Genomic DNA, 15,952 nt, shown 5'->3' with positions numbered 1-15,952 from the left:
TCATGTTTACACATTACCGCTACGTACATGCCTCCTATTACGGCGTGTTTTTCTGCTCGTTAATATTAATAATCAAAATGGTGAAGGCGTGTGTGGCGGTTGGTTACTGTAACAGAGAAGATAGACGGAGAGACTTGAAGTTCTACCGTATTCTGAGAGACCGGAAGATTAGAGCGAGATGGACTGCTGTAATTCGACAAGAAATCTGGGCACCAAACGATCACCACAGACTATGTAATAGTCTTTTTATATCTGGTAAGATGCATTTAATATATATTTAGAAGATTTTGGGCTGACAACCACCATTAAGATCATTGTGTGACGTTGGTGATTGGGGTCTATATCGTTGCCTCCTTTTCTTTGGGGGCGGAGTTGTTGGCGGTAAACGGAGTAAAAAGGGAGAAAAATACCACGACTTCCATGTCTAATTTTTCGCCGCCAAGCAAGCGTTACAATATTAATTAAAAATGAATGAAAACTAAATACTATTGAATATGTCATCATTATCATTTTAAAAATTTAAGTGACGGGTAAAAATAGACTATGACCGGATTTTTATGACCCTGTCAGTCAAAATGACAGACAACGAAAATGTCTAGCGCAACCTCTGTTCAGGTACAATGCTTATTCTATGGTTTAAAAACAACAATGTCACTGTCATCTTTCCAGGTCCGGCAGAACAGCTCCTCACCTACTAGTTTGTGTTTTGGGGAACACAATCCGAAATCCAGTAAATTTGTCCAGGTATCCAGATATGTTGTACACAATTTCTTCACTATGCTCTGCATATTCCTTGTACTATGTAGTAAATAAACTATCCGTATGCTCTGCAATCTTAGACGGAATTAACGGGACTGAAACTTGCTGCTCTTGAGAGCAACAAGAGTCTTGACCTAGAGAAGAAAGAGGGACGAATCGATGATCTGCTCAGGGTGGGTTGAAATTCCATACCCTCTGATTTTACCAACAAGCACACATTATATTGACGAAAATGTTGACACATTTGTCTATACCCCTGATGTCTTGTGATTTGGAACATGATGAGAAATATATTACAGAATTCCCCTTTCCATAAGATGTGACCCGATGAGTTTGTTGTGAAAAAATCCCCCTGACCTAAATCACTCAAAACCGTTTTGGAATAAGATGGATGGTGAGTGAAGCCCTTTCTAAGGTTGAACAGCAGTAGGTTCTTCTAGTGAATGGACAAATGTTCCCACACTTCCATTTTTTTATGGAGGCACTTTACAAAGGACATTGAAAATGACAACAATATAATAATTGTTTTATTTAATAATTAACAGTTTATTACAACCTTAGCATGTTGCTATAGATCTCTGCAAAACAACATATGCGTAGTAGAGGTGTGCGAAATTTACGATTCTTAGATTATTCGCAATTTGGCCGTGGAAGATTCGAGAACGATTTACAAAAATCCAAATTCCGATTATTGAAATATGCCAAGTAAAGAGGAACTAAAACACAGTCAACGCGGTCTTCGTGACGCAATGAGGAACGGGCCGAGAGTAAACCCGAGCGACGCAGGGCACTGAGAGAGGCGGCCTGCAGCTAGACTCTCTTGGAACATCATGCTCAACTCATGCCGCTAAAAAAACAATAATACCTGACTGCGGCCGACAGCCGCTACAAACTACGCCCACATAATGCTACGGTAGATATAGGAAAACTAGATGCGAAATCAGACTCGCTGGCGTGAGTAAACAGCCACCATCTTAAAGCAGTGGACTTCTCAGGACGGCTGTTGTAGCGAACTTTCCGAGCAAACCTAATTAACTTTTTATCTAAAATACTCCTAAATCAGCAAAATCTTGACTTGAATCTATCTTTAAATGATGAAACAGTTTTAAAACTTTTACATGTTGAAAGTAGATAGAAAGGAAATTATGGAATAACGGGAGCAATTTGAACAACTTTAACGGTTGATTCAAGACATTAAATTAATTGAATGTAGTTCAAAGCTGCTGATACAGAATGTGGACTTGAGGATTTTTTTACTGTTTTGGACTGTTAACTTGATACTGAAATAGTAGTTTGTTTAAGCCTGAGAGGATTTTTGTAACTAATTCAGGAAACATTAAAAGCAGCTAATAGCGATTGGTAGTGGAGGGGGGGGCATCATTAATCGATTTATAATCCAATCGTAGCCTCTGAATCGTAATCGAATCGTTAGGTGCCCCAAGATTCCCACCTCTAGTGGGTAGAGTAGCCAAAACCTCTACTCAAGTAAGAGTAGTGTTACTTCAAAATAATGTTACTCAACTAAAAGTAGTCATCCAAAAAATGTACTCAAGTACAAGTAAAAAAATGTATCGGTCAAAAGAATATTCAGGTAATGAGTAACTGCTTACAATGTCAGATAGTTTTTTTTTTTAACAAGTATTTTTTTTCCCTCAGCACAACACCATCTATATGAACGGTTGTTTTTATAGTGTACTGTAACCATTTAAATGACCATATTAGGCCAAAAAAAATACACAAAAATCATCAAATTCCAAAAATCAACAGAAATGAAACCTCCCCTGTCCAAAGAGCATGAGTGCTCTCTGGTGGAGAAAATATTTTCTTCTATGAAATTAAAACCATCATATCTCTGGTTTTCCACGGTCTATCAGTGCCAAATAAATAAATGGAAGATTGAAAGCCGCGTTTGCAAGTGATGTTGTCAGAAGCACTTTATGTCAAAAGCTCTGTTTAAAGGTCCAGATAAGTGGAAGAAACCTGCAAAACCTTCTTTCATTTTTACCCTCTAATGGCCGTGCATCTCAACATTTTAGTTCATACAATGTATGTAATGCTTTAATTTAGTAATCATTCATGTACTCTTCTATTTTTTTTAACCAATACAGGCTAACTGTGACCTGCGGAGGCAGATCGATGAACAGCAAAAACTCCTGGAGAAATACAAGGAGAGGCTTAACAAGTGTATCACAATGAGCAAGAAACTTCTCATTGAAAAGGTCAGTGTCTTTTGATGCATGTACAGCTACTTTGTTGTCCTCCCACAACTTATTCTTGTGTGCTTAGACTGCATTGATGTGTACAGTGTCACTATTCAAAGCACACGAGCAAATTCTAGTGTTTGTGCTGAAATGCTGACATAGCTGTTATATATTGGCTCTATTGGATATATTGTAATATACAGCTATATATGGCTCCTTTAAACAGTCCTTCATAATAATGTACAAAAGCTTCTTTGAATGCAATGCATATATTTTCACCATGTACATAATCTAAATTAAACATGTGATCATAGATGATCACAGCCCCAATAATAATGTACATATTTAATGTGTTATATATAATACAAATGCACCTGAAGGAAACATGCTGTGACAAGTTCATTGTTTCTAATTATGTTTGTGGATATACCTGCCTACTTTCTGACTAGAGCACCCAGGAGAAGCAGTCCTGCCGTGAGAAGAGCATGCAGGACCGCCTCCGTCTGGGCCACTTCACAACGGTGAGACACGGAGCATCCTACACAGAGCAGTGGACTGATGGATATGCGTTCCAAAACCTGATCAAGTAAGAACACGTGAACACGCAACAATTTGATTCTTGAGGTGTTGCAATTAGCAACACATAATTAACTCATGGCTTTACGCAGGCAACAAGAAGGCATCAACCAACAGAGAGAAGATATAGAGCGACAGCGAAAGCTGCTTGCCAAGAGGAAGCCTCCAAATCCAGCGTCGCCTTCCCTTTCTGTGGCCTCAACCTCTGAACCCAAACAGAGGAAAACCAAGGTGGTCAACGGCAACGATTCAGACCCATTCCTCAAGCCATCTCTGCCCCAGCTGTAAGTTAAATCGAGAGGAGAATTGTAATCAAGATTGCTCTTACCTATATTACATGTATTTAAATATTTATGTTTGTAGGCTAACCCTGGCTGAGTACCATGAGCAGGAAGAGATATTCAAGCTTCGCCTCGGTCACCTGAAGAAGGTCAGTAACAAAAGCCGAAGATATCATTCCGCTTGGAAACATAAAAATACATGCTATAATATTGCATGTTTTAAATTAAGCAAACTAAACTATGTAGTTTACCCCTTTGGCCCACACTCTGAAAACAAGAGTTTTCCGAAAGCTCTGTTTAGGGCTGCAGCTATCGATTATTGAAGTAAACGATTAATCTATTGATTAATTAGTTCTGTTAATGGAGTCATCGAATAAGAAACATTTAATGTGTTGCAGAATAACCACAGGTAGCCACAGTTTGTTATTTTAATACACCTTTTCTGTCCTCGCTAAATGTGGCGTTATTTAGCTAGACAGACATCAAACAAGACAATTTGTGGTTCTTCGAAATTCTTTACTTGATTCACTTTTTCCACATTTTGATTTTTTTGTGAAGCTGTAACACACATGTACAACGTTGAGCAAAATAACACACATTTGGACAATAAAAGACAACAGTTTAAATGTCTAATTAGTTGACATGATATGTAAACATAGTGGGTCGAATTAACGTAACTTGCATAGCAAAAGTCAGCTAGCTGAAATGCTTATAAATAACTTTTTTACAATTGTCTTAACAAACCTTAACTATACCTCTAAATTCCGAATGCATAAACAAAAATTGTAGCACAAAAAACCTTACAGCCTTAAGTTGGCCTTAACAGGGAGCAGCTGGATTCAGCCATGTTAGACAAATTATATCATAATCACTGTCGCCACCAGAGGGAAGTGTATCCTCCAAAATCAATAAAACTAAATTCCACACATTAAAAACAAAGCATTACAAGGCCAAACTAATTAAACGAATCATCAAAGCAGCAAAATTGAATTCAAAGCTTTTTTCTAAACGAATTCCTCGATTTAATCAAATAATTGGTGCAGCACAAACTCCGGTAAATAGGACAGAATGCATACGTGTTGACGAAATGCCAAAACAAGTGCTGTTTGCTTCAGGAGGAGGCAGAAATTCAAGCGGAACTGGAACGTTTGGAGCGTGTGAGGAACCTCCATATCAGAGAGCTGAAGAGGATAAACAATGAGGACAGCTCAGCGTAAGTCCAAACTTTTTCATTCAATGCAGTATAATGTTGAAATAAATTAGCACCATCCATGGTGATTTAATACTCAACTGCTTACAAAGTTTGGCTCCTACCTCACACAGGTTTAAAGACCATCCCACTCTGAACGAAAGGTACCTATTGCTACACTTGCTTGGCAGGGGCGGTTTCAGTGAAGTCTACAAGGTACAGTTTAAACGACTCCGCTCTAGGGCTGCACAATTAAGCGAAATTTGATCATGATCACGATTCTGTCAGCCACAAATTAACTACTGGTGCACGATAATTATTGGTCCGATAATTATCGGTCCGATAATAGGAATTGTGACGTCATCCCAATAAATCCAATAACATTATTAATAGGACCGATAATATGTACTGTGCTGGCTTTACACAGTATGGGAAATCAGTTGACCATTTGCGGGGCATTGCTGCCACCTGCCGGTCAGATTAATTCACTGCATCCATTTTTTTGTTACAGTTTGAAACACGTCTTAATAAGCCACTTAAAAGATGACAATCGCTTCGATGGTGTTTTAATTAAAAGAGTACGAGGACACGCAAGCTGCGAATGAAGCTGCCCTAATTGTTTAATGGACCAAGACCACAACAGTCTTCTCTCCTGTAGCACCAAATATTTTTATCTGATGACAAAGCAAAATACCTGTTGGTTTTATGTTTTAGTTCAGTGCTCATTGTTCAGGAAACACATCTTTAATTACATTGACTAATTGATTGTGATTGACTCAAATAATATTTATTTGAAAAAATATTGGCACTTTATTTGAAGTCGAGACTTCTTGTCTTTGTTTTGTTCATTATAATAATGTTCATGTCATTATGAAAAATTCAAAAACTCGGGTGAATATACATAAAAAAAAGATATATTTCTTATCTGTTATCGATATCGGTATCGGCTTTGAGGAGCAGGAAGTTATTGATATCGGTATCAGTTTTTTAAAAAATGAATATTGTGCACCCCTAAAATGAACCTAATTTTTAGGGATATTTTATGTTTTAAACATCAGGCACCTTCCTGGCCAGTTGTCAGCCAACCTCTATGGGGAGAGGGAGTTGTGCTTTTTGCAGAAAATGTGAATCTCTAAAGCAAAAAAAAAAAATATTTTTTTAAGACTGTTAAAAGCTTCAGTAGGTTCAGAGAGTCAAATTCTATTTGCACGTAATTCAAAACACCTGCAAAGGGTCCTGAGCCTTTAAGAGGTTAGTCTTAGGTTGGCTCAAAGGAGTTCAGACATGGTGAAGACTGCGATGTAGTACCTGTACATTTGTCATGCTCAGGTTGTTGCTATCAAGAGTTCTGTCGTTCACATTTTAAAAATAGACTTTTTTACTTTTCTAGACTTTTTCCCTGCCTTTTTTTTATACCGAAAATTTCACCGAACCGAGCACTTAAAAAAAAACGAACTAAAGTACATTTTAGTGTACCGTTACACCCCTACTAAATTGTTTCTTGGTATGTTTCTGCACCAAATTTGTTGGTTGTCTAGCCTTACTAATACGCTGGTTGCTCAGGACATGTATAGTGTTTAAAGAGCCATTTTTAAAGTCCGTTTCCTCCTTACTTTGGAAAATCAAAGCGCATGGACAATCCAACTCTTAAATGACAATGTTGATGAGTTGAAATGTAGCAAAATGGTTGATTTGTCATTATATAAACCTCGATTATTTAAAACTGGGTCACTGATTAATTCTGCTGTGCTGGCTTGCATTTTATTGGAAGAGTAAAGGCAAGTGTGTATTACTTTTCACTGAACAAATTTTCTAATGTTTCAGTGGCTGTTGTAGTGGACACAAGCGATCTTAAAATGCTTTCAGTCTTCCAATTACCTTAAAAAATATTGGGCAATTTCAAAATGAATGTTATTGGATAATATTTTAAATATTATAAACACCCAAGCACTTTCATGTGACATTGACAACCTTCCTCCCACAACCTCAACCAGTTCACCTGCCGATTTAGTGTCCCATTACAATACCCATCTCCACTCACTCCTTAACTACCACGCCCCCCTAAAAACCCCTTCTATTTCCATCACCCAATCCACGCCCTGGTTCACCCCTGCTCTCCGCCTGCTTAAGTCACGAAACCGTCAGCTCGAACATCTGTACAAGAAAACTGGACTATCAATACACAAAGAAATGTACAGTTCTCAACTCACTTTATACAAGGTCCACATCAATGCAGCCAAATCAACTTACTATTCCAGCCTCATTTCAGCTGATCAACACAACTCTAAAAGCCTGCACTCACTTCTAACCAAAATCACTAAGCCCCCCGGATCGTCTCCCTCTTCTCATGTGCTTTGCTAATTTTTGTGAAGCAATCCTGACTTTCTTCTCCACAAAAATGACTGACATTCACCAATCCCTGACTCACCACGGAGCTGCAGTTTCTGGGACTGACCCTCTTCCCTCTGATGTTCCTCTCATCAGCACCCTCTCCTCATTTATCCTTCCTTCAATCCTAACTATCTCTGACATCATCACCAAATCCAAACCCACTACCTGTCACCTTGATCCTCTTCCCACTGCCCTCATCAAAACTTGTCTTCCCTCAATAGCCCCCTTCATCACTACTATCATTCACTCCTCACTCACATTCGGTATGGTTCCTCCATCTCTCAAAACTGCTTCCATCACACCCATTCTGAAAAAACCCAACCTGGATCCCACCAATTTAAATAACCTCCGCCCCACCTCCAACCTACCTTTAATTTCCAAAACTCTTGAAAAAACCGTTGCATCCCAACTCCATAACCACCTAATTACCAATGACATTTACGAGCACTTTCAATCCGGTTTCCGCCCCCTCCATAGCACCGAAACAGCCTTACTTAGAATTACAAACGACCTCCTCGTAGCATCCGACTCCGGTTTATTATCAATTCTTGTCCTCCTCGATCTCACTGCCGCCCTCGACACCATTTCCCACACAATCCTTCCCGACCGACTCTCCTCCATTGGTGTCACCCACACACCCCTTTCCTGGTTCACTTCCTACCTGTCCGACCGCACACAATTTGTCAAATTCGGCCCCCATAAATCCGATTCCCTCCCTGTCTCCGCCGGTGTGCCCCAGGGTTCTGTCCTGGGGCCGCTCCTCTTTATCATTTACATTCTCCCCCTCGGTTCCATCTTCCGCAAACACAACATTCACTTCCACTGTTACGCGGATGACACCCAGCTCTACATCTCCTCAAAACCAACCGCCTCCCTCCCCCTTCCTCCCTCACCCTCTGCTTAGATGACATAAACTCCTGGTTCTCCTCTAACTTCCTCCTACTCAACAGCTCAAAAACAGAAGTCCTCCTAGTTGGAACCACCGCAATGCTCTCTGATGTCCATAAGTTCTCTATTACCATCAACAATGTACCAATATCTCCTTCGTCTCAGGTTAAGAGTCTGGGTGTCATCCTCGACAGCACGCTCTCCTTCCGGTCACATATCAACAGCATCACCAGATCAGCTTATTTCCACCTTCGCAACATTTGTCTCCTCCCTTCTCTCACCCGCCACACCGCTTCCACCCTGGTCTGTAATCTAATAACCTCCCGGCTCGATTATTGCAAGTCACTGCTCTTCGGTCTCCCTAACAAGTCCCTCCAGAAACTGCAGCTCCTCCAGAACTCAGCAGCACGCCTCATCACTCGAACCCCCGCAACACACCACATCACCCCCATCCGTCAACTTCACTGGCTTCCTGTCAAACAAAGAATCATTTACAAAATCCTCATCATCACTTTCAAAACACTCCATGGCCTGGCCCCTCACTACCTTTGCAATCTACTCCGTTTAAACATTCCAACCCGTCCACTTCGCCCTATCACTATTCTCCCCCTCTCCGTCCCCCGTGTCCGCCTCTCCATCTTTGGTTCCAGAGCTTTTAGTCACTGTTCCCCACAGCTCCCATCCTCCAGATCTTCGCAGCATTTCTACCCTCTCACTTTTCAAATCCAGACTGAAAACACACCTGTTCACTCTATCTTACCCACCATAACCCCAAGCTCTGTCATATCTTCTTTTTATTGTGTTTTAAAATCTTTTATCCTTTTAATACCTTTTTTATCGTACTGTGATTCCATGTCCCTTGTGAAGCGTCTTTGTGTGGTTTGAAAAGCGCTCGAGAAATAAAATGTATTATTATTATTATTTTTTTCCCCCCGGTACTCAGGAGATACTGTACATTGTGTATGAGGAGTTTGTACTTAGAAAGGGATCAACATTCATCGTGTGTACAGGACAAATAAGAGGTGTTTATTAGAGATTAATAATCATGATCACAAAAAAAGAAGAAAAAAAAAAAAAAAATTCATAATTAGGGATGGGAATCGAAATCCGATTCCAATTCTGAACCGGTTCCGAATGTTTCGAGGCCTCGACATCACAATGAAAAAGCCTTAACGATCCCTTTAACGATTCCTAAAGACGCGTATTGCGTCGTGACGTGTCTTGTTGTCCAGACGCATCAAACTAGCATGGCGCCAAGAACCACTCGCTCCAAAGTTTGACTACACTTCACCAGGAAAGAGTGTGAAAATGAAAGGTTACGACGGGTAAGCACGAGCATTGCAGCCATAAACATAATAATGGCAGCACGTAGGTTCAAACGCTCGAAAGTGTGTCTTCACTTCACGAGGAAAAATTACAACAAAGCGACTTGCAGTCATTGCAAGGTGGAGATAACCGCATCGGGAGGGAATACGACTGCGCTGTCCTCACAGAGAGGCTAAGGGTCAGTCCTGGCGATACAGCTAGCTAAACTCCCAAATGACGATGCAGAAGACGTTGGTATAATTTGCTGACTTTATTCAACCGTCACTTGAAGAGTGAAACTAAGAATAGAAATGAAACAAATCAATTTCGTCCCCAATAACAAACAGGATTGCATCAACGTAAATCAGCGATGATTAGCTGCTAATAACAGTAATAACAAATGGTTAGCATTCGTTCGCTAGCATTAGCACATCGTTCAAACCACTACACAACTGGATTTAAGTGTCCGATCGCGAGTGGAAATACAACAACAACAACACAAAAGATGATACATACAGGCGTTGCCTCTGTAGATATTAACATTAACAAAGAACGTAGGCTCATAGAAGTGTTTCCCTCTCTCACTAACTCGCTCACTCGCTTGGATGCGGCATTTCTTCTTCGGGTGTAAGCGCCACAAAAACTAAAAGGCATGCATTTCAATGTAATTGCAAATAATACACGTTAACCTAGCAGTCCCCAAACTGCGGCCCGCGGCCCAAATACGGCCCGCCTCCACATTTGGTCCGGCCATTTTGAATTTTTTTTTTTTTTCTCAATCGTGTTATTTATTTCCTGGCCTTTTCCTTGAAGAATTCAGAGAGGGTTATTTGGTTATTATCTATTTAATTAATAGTGTTTTTATTATTAATTATTATTATTATTTATATTATTATATTATTATTTTTATTTACTTTCATTCCGTGAAGAATCCAGAAAGAGTTATTTGATTGTGGCTTTCTGAAAAACAATCATTTTTTACATTTATGCACTTCTGCAATCGTCACACTTTTTCTGTTACAAACTGACCCCGGGCCCTCATCAGAGAAGGGAAAAGTTATGTGGCCCTCACAGGAAAAAGTTTGGGGACCCCTGCTTTAACACATATTGCCAAAGGCAGAACAACAACCTATCTGCCAATATATACCAATATTTTTTATTTCTATTAGATAAATGTTTCAGGAAAATGTTACACATTCTTGTGTATTTGCCACTTATTGCCACAGTTAACATTGAGGCTTTGGGCCTCTTTTGATCTCGTTGTGAGTTTGTAAGGTTGTGACTTCTGATTAAACAAACTCGATGCCAATCAAAACGTTTGTTCTTCTTTTTCCCCAAATTAGAATCGATAAGAGAATCGATAAAGAATCGAATAGATAATGGAATCGGAATCGTAAAAATCCTATCAATTCCCATCCCTATTCATAATTATTTTTGGGGCCCTAATCGTGCAGCCCTACTCCACGCTGGCTTTCTCTTTGTCAGGCATGTTGCAGTACAAATGTGTGTTTGCCTTGTTACATGACAGGCTTTTGACTTGTTTGAGCAGCGCTATGCAGCTGTCAAAATCCACCAGCTCAACAAGAACTGGAGGGAGGAGAAAAAGGAGAACTATCACAAGTAGGTTTGACATATTATAAAACCAATGACATGCACTTTGTACTCAAGCAAAATATTGTTGATTATTTATTGTCTTCCAGGCATGCCTGCAGAGAGTACCGGATACACAAACAGCTAGACCATCCCCGAATAGTCAAACTGTATGACTATTTCTCCCTAGATACTGACACGTGAGTCCCTCTCTCGCTCCACCCCACCCTGGGGATGGTTGTTATGCCACTTTGGGTGTATTACTATTTGTAAATTTAAGTGGACTGTGCACATGGCAAATAGTCCAACATTTTTGTTAAAGCCCAGATGATGCATGAGCTGTATATGTGATTGGCCTCACAGCTGAGGTCTCGCAGTGATCATAAAAGTCAGCACAACCATTGCATACTGTATGTCAGGGCTGCAGCTATCGATTATTTTAGTAGTCGATTATACGACGAACTAGTCAGTTCGAATAATCGAGTAATCTGATAAGGAACATAAAAAATTAAAATACCTGAGCTCAGCCTCAAACAGCATAAAAAAATAAAATAAATGAGGATCTATGTACAACAAAAGAACAATCGGCTAACTTACGTAGCAAAAGTCAGCTAGCTTAAACGCTATAAAATTCTAAGGTTTATTTATTTTTTTATTTTTATTTTTTTTACAACGCTCTTAACATGCTCTTAACAATGGTTCAGACACATATTCTCACAAAAACAGCTATAAACTAAATTACAAATGCATTAAAAAAAAAACACACATTAATGCAAACAAAAACTTATGATAAAGCTAATGTTGGGCTTAGCAGGGAGCAGCTGGATTCACCCATGTGAAATAAGGCAGACCAGAGGGCAGTGTATCCACCCAAATCAATAAAACTAAATGCAAACACTTTCAAAATAAACCATTACAACGCCACTTTAATTAAACGAATACTCGAACCAGCAAAATTTAATTCGAATCTTTTTTAACCGATTACTCGAATTACTCGATTAATCGTTGCAGCACTACTGTATGTGTTATTACTAGATTTAACCCGATCACATATTTTTGCACCTGAGTTTGAGTCTGAGTCACCTGATTTTTGAAGATCTGCAGTTACAGAGTACCAATCTGAACAAAACATTATTTTTTGTTTCTTTTGACAATCCTGACCATCTTAATTATTTTATTGCTTTGGGGCCATTATAAAATAAATTTTACACATTTCTTTTCCCTCACCCAATTCCGATCGTCTAAAGATTTTTTTGTTTGTTTCTTTTAAGGATATCCTTGAACATTTTTTTTGCCCTTAATTGAATAATTGCACTTAAAAAATTTTTTTTAAACTAGATCTTCTGCACCCTATTCCAATTTTCTCAGGCCCGATTTTTGATCACATGGTCAGATCGGGGACATCCCAGATCATTATACCTCAGGATGGATAATTTTGTTAATTGTAACTAATTCTGTTCCCAATTAAAATAGATTGGACCTCTATCTACGTCAGCGGCGCCCAATGAGTTAATATTTAAAAATTAAAAATACTATTAATACATTTTCAAAACTTGATCTTTTCTACCAGATTCCGATCTTCTAAAAATGACATGATGTCCCCGATTTTCGGTCACGTGATCAGTTTGGGGACTTCCCTAGTGTATCTATTATGGAATGAAGAAATAGTGACAACATTCAGAATAGTAATATGAATTGGACACAAAGCTGTTTCTGCAATGTGATAACTAAGGCTACGTTCATACTACAGGTCTTAATGCACAAATCCGATTTTTTGTCATATCTGTTTTTTTTGGCATGCCCGTTCAGACTGCCTTTGTCCATTGAGACCATTCAAATATTACGCATGCGCACTAATTCGCAGTCCGACACGCGCTGAGCAAGACAACCCGCATGCGCAGAAGCATCAAAACAAATGACCACACATGTTGGCTGTCATCCGTCATTCCAGGGATTATCATATTTTGCTCGTTAAAATGAGGACACAAATAACAGACATTAATAATCCACGTTTAGTTTTATTTTCAAAGTTTATTTGGACTGATAGAACGCATACACGCACACACGTAAGCCTTGACGTGTGTGCGTGAAATGACGTGGGTGCGTCAGTTTGCCCCGACTCGGCCATGTGTGCAATAATGAAATATTGCTCATTCGGCGCACAGAATTAAAATCGAAAATTGACAGGGTTATCCTTTTCTTCATTTTATTTTTTTATGATTGTGGTCAAGCCCGCTTCGTGCTTAAAAGCAGAGTTCAAGCTGGGCGCTAATGCCTGCATCGCTGCCGTCCTTCGTGCCTCTTGCTGTTTACTGACGTAATTAGTGCATGAATTCCGATTCCGGAGACTGGACAGTACAGACCGCTGCGACAGTCTGGAAAAATGTGGCCCAGATCGGATTTGAACCACATACGAAAGTGACCCAGATCGGATTTGAAATGGTCCAGTTCTATGCGACTTGTCACGTTCAGACCGTCAAGTTAATGCCTCACTCGAGTCGGAAAAACGCGAAAAAATCGGATTCGTGCATTAAGACCTGTAGTATGAACGTAGCCTAAATGTCAAACCTACATACTGTACTTAGAAAAACAGATTGTATTCTTTTCTTTGCAAGTGCATGTGTTTTTTTTTTCTTTTATTTTTTTTAGTTTTTTTCCGAGCGAGTTTATTAATAGTTTTGTCTTTTTTCCACCTCCCAGGTTCTGTACTGTTCTGGAGTTCTGCGAAGGAAATGACCTGGACTTCTACCTGAAGCAAAATAAACTGATGTCAGAGAAGGAGGCCCGATCTATCGTCATGCAGATTGTCAGCGCCCTGCGCTACCTCAATGAAATTAAACCCCCCATTATTCACTATGATCTCAAGCCTGGTGAGTTCAATTTAGAACATGGGAATGAGCTAAAGCACTATATAAGTAGTCTCCATTTACCATTTATCTGCCTTATTAGCAAAAATCCAGAACAGTATTTTTTGGGGTGCACCTTTGAAATATCCATGACTACCTATGAGCTTTACAGGGGTGATAACTAGTACGTCTTTTTCCTGACCGCTATTGCAGGTAACATATTATTAGTGGATGGAACTGCGTGCGGCGAAATCAAAATCACTGACTTTGGCCTGTCAAAGATCATGGATGATGATAATTACGGTGTGGATGGAATGGACTTGACATCCCAGGGAGCTGGCACTTACTGGTATAACATGCACAACCTTAACCCTGATACTATAATATAGGCATGGGGCGGTATCAGATTTTGACAGTATGATAACCTTGAGCATGAATATGATATTACAGTACAGTGGTACCTCGACATACGATCGCTTCGACACGATCTTTTCGACATCTCACGTAAAATTTGACTCGCCAATTGTTTCTACAGCCGACGAAACGCTCAAAATACGACAATTTATGACAGCGCCGCAGTTTCGTTGTTTTGCCGGAAGACTGAATCACGCCGAATTTTCTTGTGAGAGAAATCAACACTGGTTCCAAGAAGGTTAGTTCATGTGGGGAAAAAACGAAAAGGTGACGCTTACGATAGTAAAATGAAGATGGAAAAATATGAGCACGGTGTGTGCATTAGAGCTGTCCCGACTAGTCGACATAGTCGACGTCGTCGATGACGTAAATCCGTCGACGAGCACAACATCCCGTCGACTGTTAATGAAGGGTTAAAAATAATATATACGTGGAAAGTTCAGCATGTCGGACGCTCTGTATGCAAGCGGGGAAAGCGGCACAAAGCCAAAAAAGCGCACCAGAGTGTCCAAAACATTGACTTATTTCAAAGAAACAAAGGAGGGTACACTCTTGTGTCCTGTCTCTTCAATGCCAAGCTTGGCTGCACGTCGGCCGTGAATAAACACCTAAAGCGCCGTCACCCAGTTTGTAAGTCCATCTAACTAACTAACGACATGTTTTATTGAAGTTGCTAAGCCTGTCGCGATATGCAATGAGTCCATTTATCGCACGGCAAATCAAAATGAGGGCGGTAATTTTCACGGCTGCGTTTTATGCTGCGCGCGGGCGTGCATACGTTGGTGCGTGCGTGCTGATGGCATATGAGACTCCAGTTCCTTTCTCTTATCAACACGCTTTAGAATTAAAGTTCAGACATACAAAATAAGAAAACACATCTATATTAAACACTGTAATGTTAGCACTGCTACACTGAGGTGAATGGGGGGGGGGGAGGCAACTTACTTTAGCCTGCTATAAAACATTGGCAGTCGTCTCATGAAAGCAAACTTGCGGTTAAAAGGTGACACTTCTAACATGAAAAATCGCTGGTTAATAGCATTTGCAAACGAAAAAAATGACCCAAAAAAATCCATTACTGACACTCAGTGTTGGGAGTAACGCCGTTATAAATAACGCCTTTACGTAACGGCGTTATTTTTTCAGTAACGAGGTAATCTAACTAATTACTTTTTCCGCCGTTACAACGCCGTTACCGTTACTGACGGTCAAAAGCGGTGCGTTACTTACTCTGAATAAATTGAAGAAACTACCAGCCGTGTCGAGTCGACTCTCTGCTCTGTTGATTTGTCATCCAAGACTTGGGGTGCGTTCAGGTTCGAGAATAGCGCACGTACTTCTGACTCCAAGCTGTTTGTCCCTGCTCATTCAATTAGACAATGCTTTCCAAAGTTTGGTAACGTTTCTGTGTTTGCTACAGCTGATGCTAGCCTCGTTCCCATCTCCCGCTGTCGCCCAGCAATAATTCTGCTTCCATCTTGAGGACGGCAAACGCTTTGTAGGTGACGTGAA

The 15,952-nt window shown here is 40.0% G+C and overlaps 1 protein-coding gene across 5 annotated transcripts in view; it reads left to right on the top strand.

Moving 5' to 3' along the window:
• LOC130929758 (serine/threonine-protein kinase tousled-like 1-B) overlaps positions 1-15,952 on the top strand; it is a 37,487-nt gene that overhangs the window by 6,381 nt on the left and 15,154 nt on the right. For 4 of the 5 annotated variants that reach the window (XM_057857225.1, XM_057857224.1, XM_057857227.1 and 1 more), the window contains 12 exons: positions 670-744; positions 840-932; positions 2,868-2,978; positions 3,410-3,546; positions 3,629-3,820; positions 3,900-3,966; positions 4,933-5,030; positions 5,141-5,222; positions 11,119-11,210; positions 11,291-11,380; positions 13,881-14,050; positions 14,240-14,375. In XM_057857225.1, the coding sequence (XP_057713208.1) occupies positions 670-744; positions 840-932; positions 2,868-2,978; positions 3,410-3,546; positions 3,629-3,820; positions 3,900-3,966; positions 4,933-5,030; positions 5,141-5,222; positions 11,119-11,210; positions 11,291-11,380; positions 13,881-14,050; positions 14,240-14,375 (1,343 nt within the window). The remainder of the gene's footprint in view (positions 1-669; positions 745-839; positions 933-2,867; positions 2,979-3,409; positions 3,547-3,628; positions 3,821-3,899; positions 3,967-4,932; positions 5,031-5,140; positions 5,223-11,118; positions 11,211-11,290; positions 11,381-13,880; positions 14,051-14,239; positions 14,376-15,952) is intronic. The other variant, XR_009066954.1, reaches the window with a different exon arrangement.

The sequence above is a fragment of the Corythoichthys intestinalis genome, chromosome 14 (assembly GCF_030265065.1).
Source record: "Corythoichthys intestinalis isolate RoL2023-P3 chromosome 14, ASM3026506v1, whole genome shotgun sequence".
NCBI lineage: Eukaryota > Metazoa > Chordata > Actinopteri > Syngnathiformes > Syngnathidae > Corythoichthys > Corythoichthys intestinalis.
This window is presented reverse-complemented; position numbering and strand designations above follow the sequence as displayed.